Genomic DNA, 22,388 nt, shown 5'->3' on the forward strand with positions numbered 1-22,388 from the left:
GTACTTACTAGACTCACTGTTAGATCCCACTTAATGTGATAATGAAGCACATATATTATAGTTTGTCTTTTCATATTTATATATTTTTTACAATTATATATCAATATAATTGTTTTTCTTTGTAATCTTATCTATTTCTTATCTCTATTTAAAAAGTATTTGTGGGCGCCTGGGTGGTTCAGTTGGTTTAAGCTATTGACTCTTGATTTTCAGATATGTTGTGGGATCAGGTCCCGTGTTGGGCCCTGCACTCAGCATGGAATCCACTGGAGATTCTTCTCTCCCTCTGCCTCTTCCTCTGTTTGTGCTCTCTCAATAAATAAATCTTTAAAAAAAATAAATAATAAATAACACTATATGGAAGGTGTTCATTGATTTCACCAGATTGTCAAAGGAGACTGTGGGACTCAAAAATTAAGATTACCTGTGAGGATTGCTTTGGTTATTGTGATAACAACGAATACAGAGGAGGGCAAGAACAGGAAGAGGGGTACAAGTTCAGAGACTTTTTTGCAATAATCTGGGTGAGCGTTAATGGTGAGTTGGACCAGAGTAGTACTGGCAGAGAAGGTATATGTAATTGGATTTCAAATAAGTTTTGAAGGTTGAACCAGTGGGAGGATTTGGTACAATCAAATGTATAACATGAGAGAAAAAGAAGAATCAAGGATGGCTATAAATTTTTTGGTCTGTGCATCTGGAAGGATAGAGCTGCCATTTGCTTAAAAATCCCTTTGAAATTATCAATAGATTTATAATGCTGAATATGTCATAAATTTTTTTAAAAGATTCATTTAAGAGAGCCCATGAGTGGGGGGAGAGGAAGAGAATCTCAAGCAGACTCCCCACTGAGTACAGAGCCTGTCACAGGGCTTGATTTCATGACCCTGAGATCAAGAGTTGGACACTTAACTGACTGAGCCACCCAAGTGCCCCGTCATAAATTTTTTAAACAGTAACATAAGCCTTATAAAAATAAAGATACAAAGGATAAAAGAACTCTCAGTCTCACCTCCCATATGAATCATGTGAGATGAGATAGAGTTATGTATGTTTGTTAAAAATTAAAAGTTCGGTTTTGGATATAAGTTTGAAGTCTTTAATCAGATATATGAGTATTACTTTGTGACTTGCTATTTCTACTCCCTGGCATATGCAGTCACTAGAAAGAATGAGGAGAACTTATACTTAGAGCTTAAACTTGTATTGTTTCTGAAGGTTTGAATGTTTTACAGTAAGCATGAATCCGTGTACTAGGGAGGTTTAAAATGAGCAAAACGCATGTTAAGAAGTAAGAGAATGGTTACAGTATGTGGTAGAAAAATTTTGTGGTCATTAGAAATAATGAAAAAGATTTACTGTATTATACCACCATGGAAGGGCTCTAAAAATCTATAAATTAAGTAAACAAAAATAAGGTAAAGACAGAATAAGTAGATAAGTGTGTCAGAATCACAGTAAATCTAACAGTGTTTACTGTTAGAGAAAGAGACTGGATGGATAGGAAGACACCTTCCCTCCTTTTAAGCTGCTGAATTTATTAGCCTTGTTACATGTATTACTTCTTTAAGTGCCATGATTCATATGCGAGGTGAGCTTAGGGGTTGGTTCTTTCATTCTTTGTATCTTTGTATTCTTACACATTATAGTTTTAAAATTGTATATCTAATATAGAAAGTCATGTCTATAATATGATCTTTATTATGAGTAAAATATGACTTTATTTACATATGACTAGAAGAAAGGCTTATGGGATATACATTGAAATGTTAATAGTGGTTTTCCTGGGTGATGGAAATTGAGATCGTTTTTTAAAAATATTTTTCTTTAATTTCTTGTAGACTATGAGAAGACAACGAAATGAAGTTGTAGTTGAATTAAGGAAGGTGAGTCTGAGTAATATTGAGTACTTCCAAGCATAATTCTAACAATATTACAGCATATATAGAAGATACTAAATGTATATTAATCCCAAGTGTTTGCCATTTCTTTTTATTTTGAAAACTGAAGGATTTTAACTAAACTTAACCAGGCTATTGAAGTTGGCAAAATACAACTTGGCCACTCTCCCAAGAATAGAGATAAATGAGTTATATGGTGTTTTTCTTCTGTAATCTTTAATAATTTATAGAAAGTGAAAGTCTTGCCTATACAGTTATACTAAATAGTTCAGCTGCTTACAGGTGTGGTTATACACAAGTTCTGAAAAGAACTTGTTCCATTTACAAATTTCATCAGCTTTTCAAGTATTAAAATAGGTTATATTTCATGTGTGTAAAAAAAAGAAAGTTATACTTGGGAGTATATCTTTAAATTTGTCCCGCACATTTTTTAGTGAAATTTGAGTGGGCCTTGATTTTTGTAAGGCATTGTTGATTTTAGTCTGATTTTGAACTGCCCAACTTTTGCTTTGACTTTGTTTTTAGGTGATAAAGAGAAGCTCCCAGATGATGTATAAAATGGTTTAGTACTTTTAAATAAATACATATATGTTTGGTTCTGGCTTAAACTACACACTGTCTTTTTTAATCAATTTTTTGTTTTTTTAATTTCTTTTTACATAGTTCACGGTTCATTAAAAATGTAGTATTTGGGGCTTGGAATTCAGATTTTTTGTTGCTTAAATATTTGAGTCACAGTTTGGTTTAATTTTCTGCATTTGCATTTTACTTTTAAAAGGCACTTCCCATTTCAGTTTGTAGGCACAGGATTGCCTAACCTCTTTGTATGAAAGTATTTAGCTTTTTTAACTAAAGTTATTTTTTTGATATATATCTTTTTTTTTTTTTAAGAATAAAAGAGATGAGCATCTCTTAAAGAGAAGAAATGTACCACATGAAGATATCTGTGAAGATTCTGATATAGATGGCGATTATAGAGTGGTAAGTTATTGTTATTCTGGTAGCTTAAAAACTGTCAGTGAAAAATTTTACATAAATATAGAATTTTAAGGTGACTTTTTAACTTAGTTTTTTCTTTAATTTTTTTCACAGCAAAATACCTCTCTAGAAGCTATTGTTCAAGTAAGTTGAGTTTTTCCCCCGTCTTCATTTGTATTTCTAATTATTATGTATCTATATCAAAAATTGTTTTAATTTTTTATAGAATGCTTCAAGTGATAACCAAGGAATTCAATTAAGTGCAGTTCAAGCTGCTAGGTAAGTTAAGTTTTGGGGACATATTTGAATTTTATAACTTACTCAGGAGTTCTGTTTGAGTTTTCACTGTACAGTAGTACTGTCACTCATATTTAATTTTGATGACAAGCAGTAAAGAATAGTCCATAGACAAACTACATTTACTTCAAAAATTTTTTCTGTGATCTAGAGTATTAAAATTGGTAGCAGTTTTCTAAACTCACAAATAAATAAACTTCAGTTTCAGCTTGCATAATACACACAGATGCTAGGGAAGAGTTGTGTTGACAGGTTATTGCTGTCAACTAATAGAAAAACATTATTTATAAAACTTTACTTTTTATTAACAGGTTTAATTTTATAAAAAAATGTTTCATCTCCTTCCCAGGTAGCTAATTCTTTTCACAATCCCTATTTTAATCAAATGATAAATTGAGTTACAAGCTTACTGCAGCAGTGTACAGGCAAGTAGACATTAAGATTTAGGGCTCTAAAGTTTGCCAGTGTACTGCCAGGTAGGAATATTAACTTATGTTGCATATTTCTGCTGTGAGATCTATGTTCTAGAGGTGTATGCTCCTATATTTTAAGGGGAGGACCAGAGAAACTTCTGAGACTTTTGTATTAATGAGTAGGTCGGAGAAGGCATGGTTGTCTCATAGTATAATACAGTCTTTCCTTTCTCTATTTATAAATATAAGAATAATGCTCTGTGTTATTATTAGTAGGACAGAGACACTTAAGTAATGGATCCTACTCATAGAATTTCATAGTGGGAGAATATTTCACTGGTCCATCCAGTATCTTAGCCAGTATACAAATCTTTTATTAAAAAAATTTATTAGAGTTTCCCTACTTTTGTGTATTCATTTTAAATAACCTAGAACAGATGGGAAAAATACAGAATTAACAGTATTGCCAACTATATGTAAAAGAACTTCTTAGGACTTGGTTATATTGGAAGAAAATCATAGAAGTACTCACATCTCAAAATGGCAAATTAATGTTTACAGATAGGATGATTAAGAAATTTTGATACATTATTCTCACCATTTCCAGAGTTGATTATTTGAATTTTGGACCAGCTTTTCTCAGTAGGCATTTTAATGAAAGCCGTAAGGCCCCTAAGGCCAATATTCTCGAATTATGGTCTTTGGATCCCCAGGAGAACCTGAGACAACTTTATAAGTACACAAGATCAAACTCATTTTCACGATAATACTAAGACTTTGTTTGCCCTTTTTTAACGTGTTATGAATTTACATTGATGTTGGAAAAGTAACTGTGACTAGAATTGCTGGTACCTTAGTGCAAATCAATTAGACAGTGTCATCAAACTGGTTTTATATTATATTTTGTAGATATTGTAGGCACCATTGTGCACTCAAAAGAAAGGCCATTTCTAAATCTTGAAGAATGTCCTCAGTGAAGTAGTAGAAGAAATTTATTTTATTAAATCTGGAACCTAGTTTAAGAAAGACTGCGTTATTTCCTACTTTGTGCTAAGAATTGTGCCATGTGCTGTGGAAAATACTGTGAAAAAGCATGTGTAATTCTTGCTCTATGAGAACTTTAGAACCTAATAGGGAAGGCAAGGGTATGTTAAAATTAGGGTGATACTCAACAACAAATGTAAGCATATGCTGTGTAAATGTTCTTTAATTCAGAGAGGATATTGTGAAAACATACAAATTTAAATGGACTTTCAATAGATAGAGCTTGAATAGACAGAAAAGAGGGCATTCCAAGTGTGGGAAATAGGATGTGAAGAGCCTGGAAATGAGATTGAAATAGTGAGACAACTGATTTATTGTTGCATTACAGAGAATAAGATTCATTAGTTAGGTAAGACGGAGCCAACTTGTGGAGGGTTTAAGCTAGGGCAAGAAGGTTACATTTATTGGGTAGTAAATATGCAGCCATATTCTGCTGCTTGGTTTATATAGGAGAATGATCTGATTAAGCTTTCATAAACATTGCTCTGTAGGATACTCAGATGGGTGAGGATTTGTGTAATCTTTATGTCAAGTATGAATTTGAATTTAATTATATATCATTAAATTTCACAAGAGTGTGTACGTCTCTTATAGGAAGCTTTTGTCCAGTGATCGAAATCCACCAATTGATGACTTAATAAAATCTGGAATATTGCCTATTTTAGTCCATTGTCTTGAAAGAGATGACAAGTAAGTACATTAAGAAGTATTTTAGAATGTATCCTTTGCACAAGACAAGATTTTCTGGTAGTTCAATTTTTAAAGAAAAAAGAAAAGGGCTATATGATGGAGTTGAAAAGCCAGTGAAAAACAGTGCAAGGTGTGTTTACACCAGGAGGTGAACATAAAGGCCGAAGAGGAACTTGAGAATGATACATTGAACTTTTAAGCTTTGAAAATCCGCAAACACTAGTTTGGCTGTTAAGTGCTTGAGGAAACTGTTTGGGTAGTCATATGCAGCTATCTAAATAAAGAGTTTTTGGATGCCTGGATGGCTCAGTCAGTAAAGCATCTGCCTTCGGTTCAGGTCATGATCCCTTGATCCTGGGGTGGAGCTCGCTGCTGAGCAGGGAGCCTGCTTCTCCCTCTCCTTTTCCCCCTCCCCTTGGCCCCGTTCAGTTTGTGTTCTTGTGTGCTAGTTCTCTCTCTCAAATGAAGAAATAAAATTTTATAAAAAGAAAAAGTTTTTACTAAAAATAGATGGGACACCTGAGGAAATTGTATGCTTTTTATACTGAAGAGATACTGTAAATAGTCACTGGAGGTTTTAAAAAAGTGCTGGGTGCATAGATCGATAACTTTCAAACAAAATATTTAATACTTTAAAAAATGCTTGAAGGGAGGAATGGTTGGTAGATATTAGATTAGGGCCGATGTAAAAATCCCTACTGTTCAACATTATTTGTTCTTTTTAGTCCTTCTTTACAGTTTGAAGCTGCATGGGCTCTGACAAACATTGCATCTGGAACCTCGGAACAGACTCAAGCAGTAGTTCAGTCCAGTAAGTTGGTGATTAACAGATAAAATTGTGATTTCTAAAAAAGAAGTTAGTAAAAAAAATAGTGATTCTCTTAAAAGAATAAAGCTATTTTTATTAAAAAATAATAGCTATCCAATTACAGGTTGGTTGAAATAGGCCAACTAAAGTATGTTACTTTGATCATATCATTCCAGTGACTGACATTTTCTCTTTTCAAAAATTCATTTGTTACTAAATCTGAGAACATTTTCTAATTATAGTAGCAGATTACATTATTGTAGTTACATTTTACTTATAGGATATCATAGAAATAAAGGTGTTTTTCCCATTGTCATACTACCTCTTGGCGTCTCTTAATGAGAGTTTCATCATATGGGTCAGAGAAATTTTGTATAAAGTAGTCCTGTTGAAAAATGGCTTGAAATTTTTTCATTGTTACTATTACAGGATTGCTTTTTTTATGTTCCAAGAGATATAAGTGGGAAATTATTATTGGAGGTAATAAACTGAATGTATTGTTTTCATAAATACTGTTTAATTCTTCTATCAAAGAAATTAATAATTTAAAGAAGGTACTTTTAAAGTGCTCTTCACAGAGTTGTAAACAGTATACTTGTGTAAGCTTATTAAAATCTTAAGCACTAATTTCTACATGATTTTAAAGAGGAGCAAAGGTATTATCCAGGTAAACATTTAATTATGTAGACATTTCTGCTGTAATATTATATAGAATATTAATATTATCTTAAATCATGATAAAACTGGCTTAATTTAGGGTTTAAATAGACTTTGGTTTTGGTTTTTTTGGTTTTATTTTGTATAATTGACTCTTTAGTAAATTTTATAATCTCAAGACAATATTTTAAGCTCTCACTCTTTTTCCTTTCTGTTTTATGTGCTTTTTTCAGGATTAGAAGGAGCCTTAGAATTTAACGCTGCCAATCTCTTATTTTACCAGATATAATAAATGAATGAATGATTTTTTGAGTAAAGCATGACCTACATGTATGGAAATAGCATTTTTCTAAGTACTATCAGAAGAAAGTAAAAATAGAATAATCATTTGTTCAGTGTAGTAGTATTCTGTTCAGGTACAGACCTTTCTCTGTGTTTCCCATCCTTGTTATAAAGAAAGGGTGTTGTAAAGCAACAGAACCACTTTCTGATTCAAGAGGTCTTATATGGTATACAGGTATCACTGGCCTGCCTAAAGATCTGTGTGATGTTATTTTTTTAATTGAGGTGTAATTGACATATATAACATTAAATTAGTTCTAGGCATATGACATAATGATTCAAAGTATATACACCAAGACATGATCACAGTAAATCTCGTTTCCCCTATCCTCATATCAAATTATATGATACGCAGTACAGTATTACTGACTACAGTTACCATGCTATACACTTAATTCCCATGACTGACTTGTTTATGATTGGATGTTTGTATGTCTGGACTCCCTTGTACTTCACTCATCTCCCAAAAGCCCTACCTTCTGCCAGCCATCACTGTTCTCTGCATCTACGAGTTTTTGTTTTGTTTGTTCATTTGTTCTGTTTTTTAGATTCCATATATAAGTGAAATCATACATTATTTGTCTTTCTTTTTTCTGACTTATTTCACTTAGTATCTCAAGGTCCATTGATGTCCTGTATACAAGAATTTCATTCTTTTGGCAGTAGCTAAGTAGTATTCCATTGTGTGTGTGTCCGTGTACATACACACATCTTATCCATCCATCCATCATTGGACACTTTGGTTGTTTCCATATATTGGCTATTGTGAATAATGTAGTAATAAACATAGGGGTGCATATATATTTTCAGAGGTTCTGAGTGGTTTCACCATAAGCATATTTGCTGAAAACATTTTCCCCACTTAACTAATTGGCCATAAGGCTATTTCACCATTAAAGATACAAGAATAACTGGTTGACAGTTTGATTTGATGGTTTGTTGATTTCGTCAGCTAGTTGACAGTTTACTTTCATTTCTGTATTAACACAGTACTCCCATTTTTATAGTAAGTAAAGCTTAGCCTTCGTAATAGTCTGTATAGTGCCATAGAGTTTTGAACCCACATTTCTCATAGAACTTTGGAACATCTGTCAATAAACATGTGGTAATATGCTAAGAACAAAGAACAGTGTAGAAGACTTTCACAGTGTAATGCAAAGCTGTTACAAATATGCATCCTTGTATTTAGAAACTGATACCTCTCTTAAGGAAGAAAGAAATTTTAGGAAAAAATGAAAACGTGATGCCAGATGAAGAGAAGAATCAACAAGAAAAATAAATGTATAATATTATGAAAGGAAAACTTTGAGGACAAGTGCTTAGGTACAGTCTGCAAAATAAAATCAATTATTTGCATAGAATTGCATGAATCTACACACATTTTAAATGTATTCAAATGTTTTATATTTTGCAATAAAGTCTTGTTAATTTTGTCAGTGCATTTTTCATGTTTCATTATGTCCTTTTTAATGGATATCCCTCTTTTATTTTTGTGATTTTATCTTTTATGGCATTATTGCCATATGGCCAATTAGTTATAGGGTGAAGATGTTTGTGGCAAAGATGCTTATGGTGAAAATACTGGGCACTGTTCTTAAATTTATTGTCATTTGCTTCAGATAAATACCCAGAAGTGGAATTGCTAGATCCTGTATTTCTAGTTTCTGTACTAGTTTCTTCTATTTTTTAGTTTTTTTATTAGCCTCCATACTGTTTTCCATAGAGGCTGCTCCAATTTCTATGCCTACAGGCAGTGCACGAGGGTTCCCTTTTTTCCACATCCTGTCTAACACTTGTTATTTCTTGTCTTTTTTATTCTAGCCATTCTGACGGTGTGAGGTGGTATCTCATGGTTTTGATTTGCATTTCCCTAATAATCAGTGATGTTGAGCATCTTTTCATTTGTCTGTTGGTCATCTGTATGCCAGTGCTTTCAGTACTTTGAATATATCTTACCACTCCTTTCTGGCCTGCAAACTTTATTCTAAAAAATCTCTGATAGTCTAATGGGACTTCTCTTGTATGCAACAAGTTGTTCTCTTGCCACTTTTAAGATACTCTCTCTATCTTTAGATAAACTCTTGCCATTTTAATTATAATGTGTGTTGGTATGGCTCTTTTTGGGTTCATTTTATTTGTAATTTTCCTGGCTTCCCAGATCTGGATATCTCTTTCATTCCCCAAGTAAAGAAAGTTTTTAGCCATTGTTTCTTCACAAATTTTCTGTATCTTTCTTTCTCTCTTCTCCTTTTTGGACCCCATTATGGTAACGTTGTTCCACTTGCTATTGTCCTACAGGTCCCTTAAGATATCTTCACTTTTTTAAATTCTTTTTTGTGGGGTGCCTGGGTGGGTCAGTCATTAAGCATCTGCCTTCAGCTGAGGTCATGATCCCAGGGTCCTGGGATCGAGCTCCGCGTCTGGCTTCCTGCTTTGTGGGAAGCCTGCTTCTCCCTCTCCCACACCCCTGCTTGTGTTCCCTCTCTCGGTATCTTTCTCTCTGTCAAATAAATAAGTAAATTTTTTTTTTAAAGATTTATGTATTTATTTATTTATTTATTTGACAGAGAGAGAGAGAGATCACAAGTAGGCAGAGATGCAGGCAGAGAGAGAGGAGGAAGCAGGCTCCCCACTGAGCAGAGAGCCCGATTTGGGGCTCAATCCCAGGACCCTGAGATCATTACCTGAGCCGAAGGCAGAGGCGTAACCCACTGAGCCACCCAGGCACCCCAATAAATAAAATCTTTTAAACAAAATAAAAAATTCTTTTTTGTTTTGCCGCTCTGTTTAGGTGAGTTCCACTGCCTTGTCTTCCAGGTCACTGATCCTTCCTTCTCTTTATCCTTATCTGTTGTTGAATGCCTCTACTCTATCTTTCGGTTCAGTTATTGTGTTCTTCAGCTCTGTGACTTTTGTTTGGTACATTGTTATATTTTCTGTCTGCTGATATTTTTTCTGTGTTCATCCATTTTCTCCCAAGATTCGGGAGCATCTTCATGACCATTGTTTTGAACTCTATCAGGTAAACTTTCTCCATTTCAGTAAAGTGTTTTTCTGGGGTTTTATTTCATTCTGTTCTTCAGTTTACTTATGTAACTTGACTTTCTGTGTTTGTTTTTATGTATTAGGTGAAACAGCTATCTCTCCCAGTCTTGAAGGAATGGTCACTGGAAGCATGTGTTTCAGTCAGCTATCTGTGCTATCCTTTGGGGGTGGTAGCCTGCCAGAGATTGTTTCACTCCTGTGGAGCCCAGAAATGCAGAATACCCTCCGACTCCCAGCTACCAGTGCCAAGCATTCAAGGGGTGTCCCTTATGTGGACTTTTGTACTTCTGCCAGCTTTGGCAGGGCCACAGGGGCATGCCAGGCCAGGATGAACTATTCCACTGGGTTTGGTGGGGAGGAACTGTAGCAGTGCTCTGTGCCAGAGGTGCAGGGGTGGTGCAAGTATCACTAGCAAGGTAGAATGTGTAAAAAATGGCACCTGTCAGCACCTCCATCCCTGGAGGAAGTTCCAGCAGACCCTCATTCCTTAGGCAGAGTTTCTTTAAACTTAGCCAGGGACCTCCTTTACATATGCTCTAGGCGCTTTTCAGCCCACTGCTTTTGTGCTGGAGCCTGGAGCATGTGGGCAGGTGGTCTCTTAAGAGCATAGTCCTGGTTTTCTGCAGCCCTTTGGGGCTCTTGGATGATAGCCCTGTTGGTTTTCAAAGCCAGCCGTTTTGGGAGTTTGTCTCTGGTGTAGGTCCCCAGGGTTCAGGTGCCTATTTTGGTGCTCTAACCTCTCACTCTTTAGGGATATGCTCTGTATTTATGAAATCTCTCCGCTTGTGGGTTGCTGCTAGGTTGTAGGGCATAGCTTTGTTAGGACCTTAGTCTCTGCCTCTACTGTCCATCTCAGTGTGACTTTTTTATCCTTTGTTGTGGAGGAGCTCTTGGGCTGCTTCTATGAAGGCATTATTGTATATGTAGCTATAGATTTGGTGTCCATGGTAGAAGGTGAGGTCAGCCACCGTCTTGAACTGCACCCTCTGTTATTTTAAATTTCTGTATTCAAAAGGTACTTCAACAGTTGGAGTCCCTTTTTTTCTCTGAGTTTGAGAATAATGCTTGAATCTGTAAGGAATGAATTAATCTACTTTATTTTTAGGAATTGATTTTTAATTTGGAACTTCATTCAGGTTTAATTATGAATGAAAATTTACCAGCTTGATTTGTTTGATATTTGTATCTTAAAACTGTCATTTTGATGCTGGGTAAGTGGTTTGCTAATCAAAGTTTTCCACTACTGTTATTCTAGAGAAAATCATTTAATAGATATATATGTTAAATATATTTTTTGATAGGTTCTTTTCTTCTTAGATTCAGCAAAGAAAAGATTGACTTTTGGTTAGAGTATAGTATCTCCAATCCTTTTTTCCCCCCAATATTATGAGATGTAATTGGCCTCTGTCTTTAACCTTAAATGTTAATTTATGTTTTCCTCCTTCAGATGCCGTGCCACTTTTCCTGAGGCTTCTACATTCACCCCATCAAAATGTCTGTGAGCAAGCAGTGTGGGCACTGGGAAATATCATAGGTTTGTATAAAACTTGTAATACTAGTCCAACAATTGTTATCAGATACTGTATAATAAAAATGACTGCTAGTAGTTGAAAAAGAAAAACAGTGTGTCTTTTTAGTACTGGTTTTTGTGCAATAATTTTATAGAAATTATAGCTGTTTTAAGTATAAACCTGTAATAAACAGAATGAACATTTTTGTTGATTATGATACCATAGTATCTTTTTGTATATAGTCAACTCTTTTTTAAGTATGTAGTCAACTCTTAATTATTTCAGTAATTATGAAATATGTATGTGATAAAAGATCTCCTCTCCCTCCTTTATTATGTTGATGGATCTATTTTATTCCTTAACTTTCTCCACTGTCATAGAAACTAGTAAAAAGGAATATGCACAACATAACACCAACACCTTTTCTCCATAATGACAGTTTTAAAAAGAGTCTTAATTGAAATTTTTACTGTCTTTCCTGAATTTTTGTATAGTAAAATACAGTAATGTTATCCATTATCATCATGAGGAGGTATTTGTAGCTTTATAGACAGGGTCATTAAATGTTAAATACCATGATTACCATACCTCTCAGGTTTTCTCTGACATAATTGTAAGAAGAATTATTAAAGACAATTCTGATATTTCAAGATATGTTTTTAAACTATAAACAGACTTTACCCAAACTCAAAAATTTGAACAACTATCCTTCAGTGAGTAGAGAATGGAAAAAATCTGGGGTCTGAACTGTATTATGTCTCTTGATGTTAAAGTTTATTGTTCTTGCATGGAAGTAGTCAATATTACTTTCATGTACCTCTTCTATATTACTCTTTGGGGGCAAAGATAGAATGCAGGGGATGGTTAGCATTCCATAATTAAAATGGGAGAATTTCTCTATAAACTGTTCTTCACATATGGTATATTGCTGTTAGGAATGCTATCATTTGTGTATCCAGATTCCTTCACCCCTTTGCTTTCATACCAACTTTAGATTTATAACTATTAATGCAACATCTTGATCTTTGGTTTTTAATTCCAGTGACATTGTAAAATAATTAGAATACATGGATACCGAAAGAATAGGCATTTTTATCTCGAAATACTACAGTGCAAGGAAAAGGGTTTTCATTTATAGAATGTAATACTTAATATGGTTTTAATGCTAGAAATTACAGTGATGTTATAGATACAGAAATTACATTTGACAGTTCACTAAGGCAGCGATTCTCAAACTTTAGCCTATTTTCAGAATCATACGAAGGGGCTTATTAAAACCCCAATTCTGGATCCACAGAGCTTGTTTAACAGATTTGGATAGGGCCAAAAATTACTGTGGGAAACCACGGCTTTAGTGATACTGATTCATCCCCTCCTTCTTTTGACATATTTTTTTATTTCTGAATTTTATTTTGGGCGTAGTTTTTTTAATGTGTAGAGTAATTTATAGTTAATACTTTTGGTACTCTGATATTGGATCATAAGTATAAATTCTACAACTTTTTTCTAGTAATATTTTGATATATATGCATACATTTTTTTTAATTACATAAAAGTTTGTTAAACTGAGAGTACCATTGAGAGAAAATAAAAGCAACAGTCCTCTGCTCACAAAGTACTCTAAAGGATACTTAGGCTTCTAACTTTTAATGGCACAAAAACATATGTGAACAATTTATAAACCTATTGAATAAGTGAATAATGTGCAAAAAAATCTTACTACTTTATGTTGCTTTTCTTGTCTCAAGAGACCTAAAATGAGAACTTGGTTATTGTTGTCTAAAACTTCTATATAAAACTAGTGTGTCTGGTTAAAATACAGAAAGCAACATATTCAACCCAGTGCTTTATGTTTTCTTAATTCCTTACTGTCAGTGTATTTTCACTCCTTCCTACAGGTGATGGACCACAGTGTAGAGATTATGTCATAAGTCTTGGAGTTGTGAAACCTTTACTTTCCTTCATAAGTCCATCTATTCCTATAACATTCTTAAGAAATGTTACTTGGGTAATGGTCAACTTATGTCGCCATAAAGATCCACCACCCCCAATGGAAACCATTCAGGAGGTAAACAGATATTTTGTGTTTTGTCTTTTTGTTTTTTAACTAAATTGGATACCGTTATGTATGTTTTTAAATCTATATATTTCTCTCTTCAGATTCTTCCAGCTCTTTGTGTCTTAATTCATCACACGGACGTAAATGTGAGTATTTTTTATGTGTGTTATATGTATGTCTAGGGTTGCCCCTATGACATAGGGAAGAAAATGTTATACTGGCCATAATGTTCATGTACTCGATTAGATTTTTCCATTTCAAGAGTTGTAATAACATAGCTTACTATTATTGTATTTACTTTGTCTTTACCTGTATCACAAATACAGTTTACAGTGAAGAAATCAAGCCCAACTATATTTTGGTCTGGGCAATAATGTATATGGAGAGTTGGGGCAGTTAAAAACTCATTTTGGAAGTTCTTAAAGTTGCCAGTTAATGATCCATCTCACTAAAATTATATCTTTGATTGGTCAAGAGCTTTTTATGGAAGCTCATTTTGATGGCCTGACCAGTGTTTGAGAGAATATATAGGCCTAATAATATTTCATATTTGAAAGATTAAAAAAATACTTGTGCCTTATGCATGGGTTTGTGTTCATATGCATACACCAATCCAAGAATATCAGTTGGTCTTGAATTTATTTTTACTATATTTTTCCATCTATAGTGACTGTGATAGTGGTTTCACATGTTGTAGAGAGAACTCATAAATATCCAAACAAGAAAAAAATTTGTGCAGACTAGATTTTAAGCATAATAAATATACCTTATTCATTCTAACCAACACAGATGGCAAAGGAAAAAGCACCTCATAAAGTATGAATGAAGTGGGAATCTGACTGCTTATAAAACCAGCTTTGCTGTCATTGTGTTAGAAAAGCTAGGAATATGACAGGTAAAAGAAATCACAGGAATACAGTGCATAGCAACATTCAGGAACTTTGGTTCCTTAAAAGCAGCTTGGGGTGATGACCCGTGTTTGATAGGTTGCTTCATTCCTTTTCAGTTTCTGGGGTAATACATTTTTCCAGGATCTCTCTAACACATATGGAACAAATTAAAGTTAGAATTCCACTACATTATGCAGTGATAAAATGTATAAAATTCATTAGGTGAACATGATCATTGCTCTAAAGATACTTGGTTTTAGATCCCGTTAGTCTAGAATCCTTAAAATATATATATATATATATATATATATATATATATATATATATATATATATATATATATATATATATATATATATATATATATAAAGCTATTTGGGGGGTTTGCTCCTTAGTGCCAAGTATTTTTATTAAACCAGAAATTTTAATATTTTACTTTTAAATGAGTTCCAAAGAAGATTAATCTCAAAGTTTATACCTCTACCAAAAACTAGACATCTTGGTTGACCTTATTCAGAGATTGTATTGTGTTCTTTCCACCTGTTTACCCCAATCCAGTTGAGATTATAACTGTTTTCTTGGCTTTTAATATATTTTGAATTTTTCAAGCCGGTCTCATTGTTCTTCTGTAGTAATTTATGTACTGAGTAGTTTACTATATAATAATGTTTACTGAAAATGCAGTCTTCTTAGGTAAACATTTAGCAGCAAATTCTTAAACCAGACCATGAAAGAAGTAAAAAATAAATAAAACTGCTTCTACATATCATAAATGAAACGCTTAAATTACAGTATAGTTATAATTAATAAATTTATCATAGACTTTTAACTTCAATACAAGAAGTATGTAAGAGGTCAAGTCTATTTAAATTGTGATTTTGATGTGAGCATATTCATGTTTAGTGTTGGGCCTTTAAAAAAAATTGTATCTGGACTTTATGTACAGTCGTGGAGAAGTAACTTGAAATTTTTTGCCTCTATCAACAAATTTTGGCATATGTTAGTACTCTGAAAAAAAGATTCACATTTGTAAGTTGAAATTTAGTTCTTTCACATAATTTTGATAACCACTTCATGTGTGTGAATTCTTTGATTTGGTGTGTTCTTTTTAGATTAAAAATAGCCAAAGAACTTTATTGAGTTTTTGAAAGAAACAGTGGCAAAGTGTTGTTTTCTTCTTCTAGGAGATTCTCAGATGTTTTAAACATAACATTAGTTTAGAATTTAAAAGGTTTCAAAATTTTCTGACTTGTCTTTTGACACATATAGTTCATATTCCAGAAAGGCTTCAGAAGTAAAATTCCAGGCACAGTTATTATTCCTGTATATTTGTCGGTAACTCTGCTATTTATGCAACAGTTCAACAGTTGTCATACTTTCTTTTGGTTATAACTTCTAATTATGACTTAATACAAAAGAAAGGTGAAACACAATGGCCTGCTGAACTTCACAGTAAGGTTCATTAAGAATTCTAACATTTAAAATGATAGTTTAATTTTTAGTATAATTTAATTGCAGAGGAGTTTTTTATAAATAGTTTTGGCAAATGCTGTAAATTATGCCTTTTCTTTTTTTTTACTAGAATGTTTTTGATTATAGATCACACAGATTGATCTATGGTTGCTTTTAATGTCTTGATCTGCAACTGTGGGATGCTTCCACTATGAGAAGTTGCCTCCAGTTTTTTAAGGCAAAGCAAACTGATTGGAAAAGATGAAACTACTATACTCCTAATACTGAAATACTGGCTTTAAACATACCTACATTATACCAATGATACTAGAAAACAACTTGAATGTATACATCTAGCCCCAATGTTTTGAATCACTGTGTATGTTGAATACATACAGTATTTACAACTATATGTACTTACTACAATGTCTTTGGACCTATTATGCCTCAGTGTGAGCATTTGCAAAAGACCGTGTCTTTTTCTCCTATTTCATGAACGATGTATCAAACTCTGTGAGTTAAGACTGGAAACTTAAAAAAAAAAAAAAAGAAAAGAAGAGACTGGACACTAACCTGTGCTTGGGGTCATAATTAACTGAAGCATCCTAAATATGGCTAAAAGATGCACATACTTGACACAGACATTCAGAGATAGATGATGGTGTTTAGTATTATAGAGCAGATTAAGATTTCAGTGAATTGAGGTGAGACAAAAAAGGAAGAAAGGTAGTGAAACAATCATTGATAAGTTAACTATAGTTAAGAATTATTAAAGTGAGAAAATATTCAAAGACTGTTTGAATTTTCATTTTATCCATTAGATATTGGTAGATACAGTGTGGGCCCTCTCTTACCTTACTGATGCTGGCAATGAACAGATACAGATGGTAATAGACTCTGGAATAGTCCCTCACTTGGTTCCTCTGCTCAGCCACCAGGAAGTTAAAGTTCAGGTGAGTTTGTTGTTGATAATAATATAAGGTGTTTTGCTTTGTTTACCACTAATTTGCTTTAAGCATGGCATTCAGAAATGGACAATTTCATTAGTTTAAAGTATATTTCTAGCCTAATAACACATCTTTTTTTTTTAATTAAAAAAAAATTTTTTTTAAGATTTTATTTTATTTATTTGTCAGAGAGATAGGGAGAACACAAGCAGACAGAACAGCAGGCAGAGACAGAGAGAGAAGCAGGCTCCCTGCTGAGCAAGGAGCCTGATGTGGGACTTGATCCCAAGACTCTGGGATCATGACTTGAGCTGAAGGCAGCGGCTTAACCAGCTGAGCCACCCAGGTGTCCCTAATAACACATCTTTTAAAAAATATTTTATTTAGGGGCGCCTGGGTGGCTCAGTGGGTTAAGCCTCTGCCTTCAGCTCAGGTCATGATCTCAGGGTCCTGGGATTGAGCCCCGCAAGGGGCTCTCTGCTCAGCAGGGAGCCTGCTTCTCCCTCTCTCTCTCTCTGCCTGCCTCTGCCTAATTGTGATCTCTGTCTGTCAAATAAATAAATAAAATCTTTAAAAAAAATCTTTTATTTAATCGTTTTTATTGAAGTATAGTTGACACACAATGTTACATTAGTTTCAGGTATTCAGCATAGCAATCCATCTTCTCTGTAAGTTATGCTGTGCTCATTACAAGTGTAGCTACCATCTCTCACAGTATAATGCTATTATAATACCCCTGACTATATTCTCTATGCTATACTGTGTATCCCTTGACTTATTCATCAGAGTACTGGAAGCCTCTCTCTCCCACTCCCCATTTTGCCCATCCCCCCACTCTGGCAAACATGAGTTTGTTGTCTGTATTTATGGGTCTGTTTCTGCTTTTTGTTTATTCCTTTTGCTTCTTAGAGTCCACATATAAGTGAAATCATATGGTATTTTTCTTTCTCTTATTTATTTCATTTAGCATCTTTAGGTCCATCCATGTGGTGTTGTACATGACAAGGTCTCATTCTCTTTATGGCTAATATTCCATTGGTGTGTATACACACACACACACACACACACACACACACACACCACATTTTTACCCATTCATCTATCGATAGACTCATGGGTTGCTTTCATATCTTGGCTATTGTAAGTAATGCCACAGAAAACATAGGGGTGCAGATATCTTTTTGAAATAAAACAAGAACATATCTTTGATGAAAAGAATGAGGTATTAAGTCCCCATTTTAAAGATGGAGAAAGTGAGGTAAGATCACTATAGGTCAACAAGAACCATTCCCCTTCCTTTTTTTTTTTTTTCTTTTGGTTATTACAAAAATTTATTTAACAAAAAAGCTCAATATGAAAACGCACACAATCTGATTTTTATATTGTAGTAAAACAGGTACTATGGAGAGGGGACATGTGGAAGCAGTTAATTCTTCTGATGAACACATCCGTTGTTTATACTCGTTCTAAGGCTTCTAACATGATGATACTATTTCCTCGTATTACCACCATTCCAATATTGTTCTGTTGCCCACTAGTTGCCATCTCCACACATTCATCTATCACAAGATTGATAAATGGATCGAACCCCTGTAATATTCCTTGAACATGTCTGCCACCATTTAATTTCAATGATAATTTCTTGTCCATAAATTTTTTCAACTCAGGAGGGTGAGCTTTGCTCATGGTGTCTACTCAGCAAGCTCAAAGATGCCTCCAAACTGCTCCCCTTCCCTTTTCTTATACCCCACCAAAAACCTCACCCAGGGCATCTCCTTAGTAGATTACTGATTTCTAAGGTAGACCTAGGAAATTCACATGGTAACTTGGGTGGCATCTGAAACAAGTACTGATACTTTGTTTTTTTCTGTGCTTCTTATTTTTCTTCATTTTTCCTACTCTTTTCCTTTCTCCCCTCTTTTTCTTAACTCTCCATACTGCACTGGGCAACCTTAACGTTTCGTTTCATTGGCACTATCTGTGATAAAGGCTTTATACTGAAACATACTGATCAGGGGCTTCCTAAATTTCCTTTTAGTTATTTAAAATCTTTTTTTAATGGGGTGCCTGGGTGGCTCAGTTGTTTAAGCATCTGACTTCATCTCAGGTCATGATCTCTGGGTCCTGGGACCAAGCCACCAGGCATTTCCTTGCTCAGTAAGGAGTCTGCTTGTCCTTCTCCCCCCAAATAAAGAAATAAAATCTTTTTTAAATAAATAAATCTTTTTTAAACTTTGTTTTATCCTTTTATTTTTAAATCCTTCCACATAAATATTTATCCCAAACCTGCATCTAGAAAGAGCCAAAAAGAGAGGGTGAGAAGTTCAGACAAATATTATAAGGAGTAACTGTCAAACTGCAGTGGTAAAGGGAGATACAGCAAGCTTTAATTATATGATGACTTAACAGTCTATTCAGCAGTAGCATAAGGAAAAACTATTAACCTAATTCCCTGTTTCTCAACCCTGGGTAGACATTAAAATCACCTGTGAAGCTTAAAGAAAAAAAAATATTTCCCTTGACACCTAGAGATTGTTTTAATAAATCTGGGATATTTCCTAGAAACCTGGGCTTCAAAAAGCTCTTCAGATGATACTTGTGTACAATTGGAATGGAGAATACAAACCGTAAAATTTAAAGTAGTTTAAGGAAAGAGGGAACACTTAGCTGAATTCAGGAATCGAATAAATAGTTTGCCATTTATGGGTATTTGTGGCACATTTAAAATATTTTAATAGGGGCACCTAACTGGCTCAGTCAGAGGAGCATGCGACTCTTGAACTCAGGGTAGTAAGTTTAAGCCCTGTGTTAAGTGTAGAGATTACTTTTAAAAAAATAAATAAACTTTTAAAGAAATAAAATATTCATACTAGATAATTATAATTAAGTTTGCATTTCTTAAGTGTAGTACTTACGTCTTGGTATAGGTATTTGGTTTGGTTTTGGTTTGGTTATTTTTGTTTTGTTTTGTTTTGTTTTCAGAATGCATCATTAGTTTTAATATTGGATTTCATTGAGAAATAGGGTTGAAAATTTTCTTTAGCAGCTCTCAGTGCCCTCTGTACTTTACACAATACCTAGTAGAGATTTTTAAAATTTTTTAAACTTTAACTCTATCATTTAGGAAAAGAGAATAGTTGTAATGAACCACCATGTAGGTTTCCTCTACATCCCTACTTGCTCCCTCCTGGCAAATTACTTTGACACATCCCAGATAGCATATAATTTCGTCCAGCTTCTCTTAAAAATGAGGTTATATGTTTTTACATATCACAGTACTATTAGCGTATTTCTTAATTTTAATATTAAAACCCAGTCAGTATCCAGATTTTACTGATTGCTTCATATTTTTTCACAGTTTGACCAAATCAGCCTCTAAACAAGATTAACACATTGCATTTGGTAGCTTTGTCTTAAGTTTCTGTTACTCTACAATTCTATTTTTCTTTGCTCTTTTATATTTATTTGTCAAAGAATCTAGGTCACTACAAAACATTTTTTTTTTTTTTTAATTTATTTGCCAGAGAGAGAGAGTGCGCAAGTGAGCACAGGCAGGCTGAGTGGCAGCAGAGGCAGAGGGAGAAGCAAGCTCCCCGCCGAGCAAGGAGCCCGATGTGGGACTCAATCCCAGGACGCTGGGATCATGACCTGAGCCGAAGGTAGCTGCTCAACCAACTGAGCCACCCAGGTGTCCCACTACAAAATATTTTTAAAAGAAATTAAAGAATACTTAAATAAATGGAAAAACATCCATGTTCATAGATTAGAAGACAGTGTTGTTAGGAAGGCAGTGCTTCTCAAATTTACCTATAGGTTAAATGCAGTTCCTGTTGGGTCACCTGGGTGGCTCACTGGGTTGAGTATCTGCCTTTGGTATCTGCCTTTGGTTCAGATCATGATCCCAGGGTCCTGGGATGGAGCCCTGTCCTATGTCAGTCTCCCTGCTCTGCTTCTCCTTCTCCCTGTTGCTCTCTCTCTGCTCGTTCTGTCAAATAAATAAATAAAATCTTTAAAAAAAAAAAAAGACTCCAGATATAAACCCATATGATCAATTGATTTTCAACAAAGATGCCAAGAAAATTCAATTAGCAAAGAGGAGTCTTTTCAAGAAATGGTAATTAAACAAATGGAGCTAAGACTACTGAATATCTACATGTAAACAAATGAAATTAGCTCCCTATTTATAAAAATTAGCTCAGAATAGGTCAGACACCCAAGTATAAGAGCTAGAAGTGTAAACCTCTTAGAAGAAAACATAAGCATTAATTTTCATGACTTTGGATTAGACAGCAATTTTTTAGATTTGATATGATAAGCACAAGCAACCAAGGAGAAAACTAGATCAGTTGGACTTCATCAAGATTAAAAAACTTGTGCTTCTAAGGAGACCGTCAAGAAAGTGAAAAGAAAACCCACAGAATGAAAGAGCAAATCATGTATTTGAAAAGGGACTTGGGTCCCAAATAAAGAATTCTTAACAACAGTAAAAAAAATAATCCCATTAAAAATTGGCAAAACATTTAAATACAGTTATCCAGAGAAGACATTCAAATGGTCAATAAGCACATGAGAAGATGTTCAACATCATTAGCCATGAAAAAAATGTAAATCAAAGCTGCAATGAAATACCACTTCATAAACACCAGGATGTATATAATCAAAAAGAGGTTAACAAGTTTTGGCAAAGATGTAGAAAAAGTGGAATCCTTATACATCTATGGAAATTAAAATGGTACAGCCTCTTTGGCATACAGTGTGATAGTACCTCAGAAAGTTAGGTACAGAGTTACTGTATAACTCAGCATTTTCCACTCCTAGATGTATATATAACCAAGAGAACTGAAAGCAGATGTTCACACAAGAACTGGCACACAAATGTTTATGGCACTATTACTGTTAATAGCCAGTGAAAACAAAATGTTTATCCACTAATGAATATTTAAATAAAATACATTCCACTTATATAACTGGACTATTATTTGGCTGTGAAAAGGAATGAAGTATCGATGCATGCTACAACATGAATGGACCTTGAAAGCATTACATTAAATGAAGGAAGCCAGACAAAAAAGGCTACCTACTGTCTTGATTCCAGTTATATGAAATGTCTGGAATAGACAAATCCACAGGCATCGTAGCTTTCAGGAACCCCCCCCCCAACCAGTGAGGGAAATGGGAGTGACTGCTAGTGGATACAGATACCCCTTTTTGATGTGATAAAAATGTTCTGGAATTACATATAATGGTTGCACAACTTTGGAGGTATAAGAACCACTGAATTCTGCATTTTGAAAGGGTGAATTTTGTGTTCTATAAATTATATTTCAATTTGGGAGGGAAACTGAGTCATTTGT

General features: G+C 34.2%; 2 protein-coding genes across 5 annotated transcripts in view; one reads left to right on the forward strand and one right to left on the reverse strand.

The window, feature by feature from the left end:
• Nucleotides 1-22,388, forward strand: part of LOC116862515 (importin subunit alpha-3) — a 55,521-nt gene that overhangs the window by 20,806 nt on the left and 12,327 nt on the right. For all 4 annotated transcript variants that reach the window (XM_032849846.1, XM_032849850.1, XM_032849847.1 and 1 more), the window contains exons 2-11: nt 1,842-1,886; nt 2,793-2,882; nt 2,994-3,023; nt 3,106-3,158; nt 5,228-5,323; nt 6,049-6,134; nt 11,623-11,709; nt 13,585-13,754; nt 13,847-13,891; nt 16,909-17,040. In XM_032849846.1, coding sequence (XP_032705737.1) covers nt 1,842-1,886; nt 2,793-2,882; nt 2,994-3,023; nt 3,106-3,158; nt 5,228-5,323; nt 6,049-6,134; nt 11,623-11,709; nt 13,585-13,754; nt 13,847-13,891; nt 16,909-17,040 — 834 coding nt within the window. The remainder of the gene's footprint in view (nt 1-1,841; nt 1,887-2,792; nt 2,883-2,993; nt 3,024-3,105; nt 3,159-5,227; nt 5,324-6,048; nt 6,135-11,622; nt 11,710-13,584; nt 13,755-13,846; nt 13,892-16,908; nt 17,041-22,388) is intronic.
• Nucleotides 18,393-18,752, reverse strand: LOC116862517 (small nuclear ribonucleoprotein G-like). The gene has a single exon (XM_032849851.1). The coding sequence runs from the start codon at nt 18,718-18,720 to the stop codon at nt 18,490-18,492; it is 231 nt and encodes a 76-aa protein (XP_032705742.1). The 5' UTR covers nt 18,721-18,752; the 3' UTR covers nt 18,393-18,489.

The sequence above is a fragment of the Lontra canadensis genome, unplaced genomic scaffold, assembly GCF_010015895.1.
Source record: "Lontra canadensis isolate GAN:19392208 unplaced genomic scaffold, GSC_riverotter_1.0 scaffold250, whole genome shotgun sequence".
Taxonomy (NCBI): domain Eukaryota; kingdom Metazoa; phylum Chordata; class Mammalia; order Carnivora; family Mustelidae; genus Lontra; species Lontra canadensis.

What these genes read in the sequence shown, in the direction of transcription:
- LOC116862517 (XM_032849851.1), bottom strand. Translation starts at nt 18,720, where the DNA reads ATGAGCAAAGCTCACCCTCCTGAGTTGAAAAAATTTATGGACAAGAAA.